Source organism: Pseudopipra pipra, chromosome 13 (assembly GCF_036250125.1).
Source record: "Pseudopipra pipra isolate bDixPip1 chromosome 13, bDixPip1.hap1, whole genome shotgun sequence".
Taxonomy (NCBI): Eukaryota; Metazoa; Chordata; class Aves; order Passeriformes; family Pipridae; genus Pseudopipra; species Pseudopipra pipra.
This window is the reverse complement of record NC_087561.1, coordinates 1,518,171-1,526,338: the sequence shown is the minus strand read 5'-3', so window position 1 is coordinate 1,526,338 and position 8,168 is coordinate 1,518,171. Positions and strand designations below refer to the sequence as shown.

At 35.9% G+C, this 8,168-nt stretch overlaps 1 protein-coding gene across 2 annotated transcripts; it reads left to right on the top strand.

Annotated features, from left to right (window-relative positions):
- Nucleotides 1-5,692: 5,692 nt before the first annotated feature.
- On the top strand, nucleotides 5,693-8,134 carry PDZD11 (PDZ domain containing 11). 2 transcript variants are annotated; one of them, XM_064669548.1, is made up of 6 exons: nucleotides 5,693-5,851; nucleotides 5,951-6,034; nucleotides 6,601-6,657; nucleotides 6,858-6,956; nucleotides 7,058-7,118; nucleotides 7,380-8,134. In XM_064669548.1, exons 1-6 carry the CDS (start codon nucleotides 5,729-5,731, stop codon nucleotides 7,412-7,414), a joined length of 459 nt encoding a protein of 152 aa, XP_064525618.1. In that variant the 5' UTR covers nucleotides 5,693-5,728; the 3' UTR covers nucleotides 7,415-8,134. The 2 variants fall into 2 exon arrangements, with proteins under 2 accessions (XP_064525618.1, XP_064525619.1); XM_064669549.1 differs by lacking the exon at nucleotides 6,601-6,657.
- Nucleotides 8,135-8,168: the final 34 nt, after the last annotated feature.

Sequence of the window (8,168 nt, the reverse complement as noted above, 5' to 3'; positions counted from 1 at the left end):
GTTATATCAAACAGAAGTATGAGTAACAGACTGTGACACATAGCATGGCACATAGAAAACATGCTGTGTTCTGTTATGTATGGAATATTTATAGACAGAAAGGCCATTTACAGAGTGCAAATATATGTGTATATACAAAATAGAGCAAAGAGACACAAACTGTGTGTGTCTAAATATGTGTATATTAAGCACTTTTTAAAAATTGTGGATGTGTGAGAGGGTATCAAGTAATTTTATATAAATTCATATATATATATGAATAGTGTATAAATAAGAATAGTCTGTGAGAGTGCAGCTGTATGTAATTAAAAATTAATACATCGATGGTAATGTAATACCAAATAATATGCATATATATTATATATACCATAAGAATACATATAATATATGCTATATATAGGTTATATATGTTGGCAAGTGGGACATGCTGTATATATTATACACTGGAATAAAAAGGGCCTGAGACTGTACAAATAAAAGTGTCTACAGAAAAGAATAAGCTGTGATGTGTGTGCATAATACAAGTGTCTGTAGACATTTATATTAAAAGGGTGCTCATATATAAGGGAGATATTATATATAATTACATGGTATGTGGCATTGGTATTTAATAGTGCATATTATTTGAACTATTTTAATATTTTATATTAGGAAACGTATTTGATATACTAATAAATAATACAATAAATAATGTTGATAAAGCACATGTAAATATTTTAAAATAAAAAATATACAATGAATAAAAGCACATATTAGTAAATATAAACATACATACATATTTTAGTATATATAAGTAAATATATAAAATCTATATAGTCTCTATAAAAATAAAATTAAAAAGTACATAAAAACAAATAATTATATAATAACATACATATATATAGTATCTATATGCATGCATAATTAACTACTGCATATTCTCTACAGAGATACTTTAAATTTTAATATTTATATTTAAATATTATAAATATTTATATATTAAAAATATATATTTATATATTTGTATAATTTATATTTATTTTTAATATTTATATTAGGCAATGTATTAGATATGTTAATAAATAATGACAAATATTGTTGATAAATAAAGCACATGTAAATATTTTGAAATAAATAAAAATACAATGAATAAATCAAAGCACATATGTGAGCATATATAAGTAAATATATAAAATCTAAAGTCTCTATAAAAATAAAATTTAAAAGTACATAAATAAATAAATAGTTATATCATAACACACACATATATAAAGTGTCTATATGCATGCATAATTAACTACTAAACATTATATACATACTTTAAATTTTAATATTTAGATTTAAATATTATAAATATTTATTTACATATTATAAATATACCAATATATTTATATATTATATTTATTTGATATGTTAATAAATGATATTATAAATATTTATTTATATATTTACATATTTTTATATTTTATATTTATTTTTAATATTTATATTAGGCAATGTATTTGATATGTTAATAAATAATAACAAATATTGTTGTTAAATAAAGTACATGTAAATATTTTGAGATAAAAAATAAAATTAATAAATCAAATCTATATAGTCTATATAAAAAATAAAAAATAAAATTTAAAAGTATATAAAAACATAAATAATTATATCATAACACACACATATATAAAGTGTCTATATGCATGCATAATTAACTACTGCATATTCTCTATACACATCAAATTTTAATAATTATATTTAAATAGTAGAAATATTTATTTATGTAATATGTATAAATACATATTATGAATATATATTTATATAGTTTTATATTTATTTTCAATATTTATATTAGGCAATGTATTTGATATGTTAAGAAATAATAACAAATATTTTTGATAAATAAAGCACATGTAAATATTTTGAAATAAAAATACAATGAATAAATCAAAGCACATATGAGTAAATATAAACATACATACATGTTTTTGCATATATAAGTGAATCTACACAGTGTCTATAAAAATAAAATTTAAAAGTACATAAAAACATAAATAATTATATAACACACATATATATAAAGTGTCTATATGCCTGCATAATTAACTACTGTATATTCTCTATATACATACTTTAAATTTTACTATTTGTATTTTTAAATATAAATAATTATTTATATATTAAAAATATATATCATAAATATATATTTACATATTTTTATATTTTATATTTATTTTCAATATTTATATTAGGCAATGTATTTGATAAGTTAATAAAAAATAACAAATATTGTTGGTAAAGTACATGTAAATATTTTAAAATAAATAAAAATACAGTGAATAAATCAAAGCACATATTAGTAATAAACATACATATATATTTTTGCATATATAAGTAAATATATAAAATCTACACAGTCTATAAAAATAAAATTTAAAAGTACATAAAAACATAAATAATTATATAATAACACACATATATATAGTATCCATATGCATGCATAATTAACTACTGCATATTCTCTATGTACATACTTTAAATTTTAATATTTGTATTTAAATATTATAAATATTTATTTATATATTATAAATATACCAATATATTTATATATTATATTTATTTTTAATTTTTCTATTAGGCAATGTATTTGATATGTTAATAAATAATAACAAATATTTTTGATAAATAAAGCAAAAGTATATATTTTGAAATAAAAATACAATGAATAAAACAAGGCACATATTAATAAATATAAACATACATACATATTTTATCACATATAAGTAAATATATAAAATTTATATAGTCTATATAAAATTTAAAAGTACATAAAACCATAAATAATTATATAATAACACACACATATATAAAGTGTGTATATGCATGCATAATTAACTACTGTATATTCTCTATATACATACTTCAAATTTTAGTATTTATATTTAAATATTATAAATATTTAATTATATGCCTGCATAATTAACTATTTTGAAATAAATAAAAATACAATTAATAAATCAAAGCACATATGAGTAAATATAAGCATAAATATATATTTTTGCATATGTAATTATATAATAACACACACATATATAGTGTATATGTGCCTGCATAATTAACTACTGTATATTCTCTATATACATACTTTAAATTTTAATATTTATATTTATAAATATTATAAATATTTATTTATATATTAAAAATATATATTATAAATATATGTTTACATATTTTTATATTTATATTTATTTTCAATATTTATATTAGGCAATGTATTTGATATGTTAATAAATAATAACAAATATTGTTGATAAATAAAGTACATGTAAATATTTTGAAATAAATAAAAATACAATTAATAAATCAAAGCACATGAGTATATAAACATACATATATAAGTAAATACATAAAATCTACACAGTATCTATAAAAATAAAATTTAAAAGTACATAAAAACATATATATAAGTGTCTATATGCCTGCATAATTAACTACTGTATATTCTCTATATATATACTTTAAATTTTAATATTTATATTTAAATATTATAAATATTTATATATTTGTATCATTTATATTTATTTTTTCCATTATATTTCCATTTATATTTTTTTTTTCCAAATATTGTTGGAAAATAAAGCACATGTCAATATTTTGAAATAAATAAAAATACAATGAATAAATCAAAGCATATATGAGTAAATATAAGCATATGTAAGAAAATATATAAAATCTATATAGTGTATATAAAAAATAAAAAATAAAATTTAAAAGTATATAAAAACATAAATAATTATATAATAACACACACATATATAAAGTGTCTATATGCCTGCATAATTAACTACTGTATATTCTCTATATACATCAAATTTTAATATTTAAATATTATAAATATTTATTTATGTAATATGTATAAAAACATATTATGAATATATTTATATAGTTTTATATTTATTTTTAATATTTATATTAGGTAATGTATTTGATAAGTTAATAAATAATAACAAATATTGTTGGTAAATAAAGTACATGTAAATATTTTGAAATAAAAAATACAATTAATAAATCAAAGCAAATATGAATAAATGTAAATGTATATAAGCATATATAAGAAAATATATAAAATCTATATAGTCTATATAGAAAATAAAATTTAAAAGTACATAAAAACATATTTATATAATAACACACACATATATAAAGTGTCTATATGCCTGCATAATTAACTACTGTATATTCTCTATATACATCAAATTTTAATATTTATATTGAAATATTTATTTATGTAATATGTATAAAAACATATTATGAATATATATTTATATAGTTTTATATTTATTTTTAATATTTATATTAGGTAATGTATTTGATAAGTTAATAAATAATAACAAATACTGTTGGTAAATAAAGTACATGTAAATATTTTGACATAAAAAATACAATAAATAACTCAAAGCATATGAGTAAATATAAGCATATATAAGAAAATATATAAAATCTATATAGTCTATATAAATAATAAAAAATAAAATTTAAAAGTACATAAAAACATAAATAATAATATTACACACACATGTATATAAAGTGTGCATGCATAATTACCTACTGCATATTCTTTATATACACACTCTATATATCCTATATATACACTATGCACTCTGGATACTTGGTTAGATCACCTAACACACATATTAATTAGCAGGAGAGTCTCTGGGCAGAGTCTTTCCAGACACGCCCAGTCTTCTACTGTGGGGTCTTCTCCTGGAGCCTTCATCCCTCTGGTGGTCGCCACGGACACCTTCCTCAATCTGACCTCTTCAATCAGGTGACCTGAATTCTTCCAGCTTGCAAAATCCTGGCTCTGGGCCTTCTAGATCTTATTCAAATGTCTAGTTTACCTAATTCATCATTGTGTGTGTGCTGCTCCTTTCTGTCCTAAGGCCTTTGGTCCAGTGAGCAGAACAGAACATGATATTAAGCAGTGCTCCTAAAATGTTCTTCCAGCAGAACTGGTAGAGCAAACAGGACAAGCTATACCAGCCGAAATCTTTGTTAACTCTTTTTTTGTGCCTTTTTGCCATCAGGAGACACTGGCTGTAGCCTTAAACCAGCGGGGTTTCTGCTCTGACCTTATTCACTGAAGTTAGAAACTGGTCGTGTGTGAATAATTTAGGAATTTTAGCTCTGGTTTGTTAATAAAGGAATATTATTAATAAAGGAATTACTAAACAACCTGGCTTTGAATTTGACATTATTGGGAACAACAGCGCTCCCACCCTTTGGGCTCTCTGCAGTGAGAAAGAACTGGTCTCCAAACACTGCCAGCAGTTGCTGTGCTGGCCCTGGGCCCAGCTCAGCCTTTCCCCCACCCGGAGCTTTGGAGGCGGGTTTTCCCAGGACTCTTTATTCTTTTGAGCCGCTGCAGCTCCTGGGCCAAGATCTCCCCGTCCCCAGCAGGTCTGTGAGGTGCCGCCGAGCCTCCTCCGTCCTCACCAGAACCTCCACTTCCTTCGCGGCCCCGGAGCCGCCGCTGCGCCTTCTATGGCGGCGCCGCCATGGCCGCGGCTCAAACCGGCCAATCAGAGAGCGGTGCGTCACCGACGGGCGGACTTCAAACCAATCACAGGGCAGTGCCTCACCGAGGGGCGGGGCACAGCCAATCGCCGGTCACAGCGGAAGGAAGCGGCGGGGCCGGCAGAGCGCCGGACCAATGGCGTGCCGGTGCGTCCCCCGGGGCGGGCGCGGCCCGGCGCAGCCAATGGGCGCGCGGTGCGCGCCGCCCGAGCCGGCGGCCATGGAGCCCCGCGCTCCCTACGACGACTTCCCGGTGGTTTTCCTGCCGCCCTACGAGAGCCCGCCCGCCTGGGTCCCGCCGCACGAGGTGAGGGGGCTCGGGGGGCCGCGCCGGCCCGGGGGCGGCCGCGGGGTCGCCCGGGCGGGGGCCCGGCCCGGCCCCGGCTGAGCTGGCGCGTCCCCGCAGCGGGTGTTTCACCCCGACTACAACAACGAGCTCACGCGGTTCCTGCCCCGCACCATCGCCCTGCAGAAGCCGCCCGGGGCGCAGGTGAGAGCCCGGGGGGCCGGGGATCCGGTCCCGGCGCCTTTCCCGCAGAAGTCGCGATGGTCCGACCCGGCCCGTGCAGGGCGGGGCCCGCGGGATTCCCGGGGCCGGGAAGGGGCAGGGACGGGGGGCACGGGCAGGGATCGCTCCCGCCGGGATATTGGGGAGGTGGAGCTGCGGAAGGGCGGGAGCGGCGGCCCCGCGGGGGTTCGGGAACGGGAGGTGGGAGAGAGGGGCTGGGGCTGCTGGGAACGGGACCAGAGACCGGGATCTATCTGGGAGAGAGGGGCGGGACCTGGGAATGGGAAGGGAGCTGGGCATGGGAAGGGACCTGGGAATGGGAAGGGTCCTTGGAAGGGGAAGGGTCCTGGGAAGGAGAAGGGTGGTGGGAATGGGAAGGGTCCTGGATCAAGGGAAGGGCCTTGGGAATGGGAAGGGTGCTGGGCCAAGGGAAGGGCCTTGGGAATGGGAAGGGTCCTGGGCCAAGGGAAGGGCCTTGGGAATGGGAAGGATCCTGGGCCAAGGGAAGGGCCCTGGTGTCTGCCTTTCATTGCTGGTTTTTCCCACAGTTGGGCTTCAACATCCGGGGAGGAAAAGCCTCCCAGCTGGGGATCTTCATCTCCAAGGTGTGTCCATCCCTGTCCATTCCCCCTGGATCCAGCTCAGGCTGGGGTTTCCCACACTCAGCCCCTCCTGGGGCACTGCCCAGTCCCTTCCCAGCCCTAGGAACTGCCAGGGCTGAGCCTTCCCTGCTCCCTGTGCTGCCCAGTGCCCCGTGGGTGCCGTGGGAGGGTGGGTGCCCAGCCCGTGCCATCCCTGTGCCCAGGTGATCCCCGACTCGGATGCGCACAGGGCGGGGCTGCAGGAGGGGGACCAGGTGCTGTCGGTGAACGACGTGGATTTCCAGGACATCGAGCACAGCAAGGTGAGCTGGGGCAGGGGGGACATCCAGGCCCTTCCAGCCCCTGCCCACGGGGCCAGGGAAGGCCCTGCCCTGCCCAGCCCTGCCCAGCCCTTGTTTTCCAGGCCGTGGAGATCCTGAAGACGGCCCGGGAGATCACGATGCGCGTGCGCTACTTCCCCTACAGTGAGTGGGGCCGGGGCTCCGGGGGCAGCACCTTCCAGCCAAATAGGTTTTATCCTGAAAGGAAAACATGGACTGGGGGAAGAGAGGGTTGAAAACAAACTGTTGCTCTCAATGCCCTGAAATGAGGGGCTGGGATGCAAATGTGCAATTGCAAAGGCAGAGGGGCCCCAGCTCTGCCTCTGCCTGGGCAGGTGTGGCCAGAAGGTGTTTTCCTGCCCCTGGGGTGACTCCCCCGGTGCTCAGGCTCTGCCTCTCCCCCAGATTACCAGCGGCAGAAGGAACGGACTGTTCACTAACGGGGAGCTCTGCTGGGGCTGCTCCTGCACAAACCTCTCCTGCTTTCCCACCTCCCGAGATGGCCCAGCACGCTCAGCTCCCACTGCAGGCACAGCTGTGCCCTGCCTGGAGAGATGCCCAGAGTCTCACCCAGCTGGAGGCTGGAGGGGATTGAGCCTGTGCTCCTGAGTGGGGCTGGAACAGCCGCTTGGCAACTGGGGACTGGAGGGAGCTGCTCCAGCACCATCCCTGCTCCTCTTTCAGCAGGACTGGAGTCAGTGCTGTGCTGGCTCTGGATCCCTTGGGCCTGGAACCTTTGTTGGGATGGAAAAGCACGAGGGGCTGAGGCTCCTGAGCAAAGCAGGGGCCTTGTCCTCCAAGAAATCCCCGTTCCCTTCTCTCATGCCATGGAATTCTTTCCTTCTCCTCTGTGCCACCTCTGCTCTGCTGGGTTTGCTGGGGGATCCAGGAGTAAAACCCACCCAAACTCAGTGCCCAGCTCTGGCTGCACTGGGCTCTTTGTGCCTCTGTGCTGGGAATGACCCCGGGATACAGGGCTGGGGTGTTTGAAAATATTAATTATCAAGTATGGAAATGTTAATTGTCAGCAAATGTGGGTGACAATGCCTGCTGGGATCACGTTGTAATGGCTTCAGGACAGCCCTGGCTCTGCCCTTCTCTTCCTTGTGGTGTTTTCCACTTCATCTATAAAAACAATAAAATGAGTACAGCAACCCAAATCCAGCTTATTCCCACCCTGGAAGTCTGTGTGCA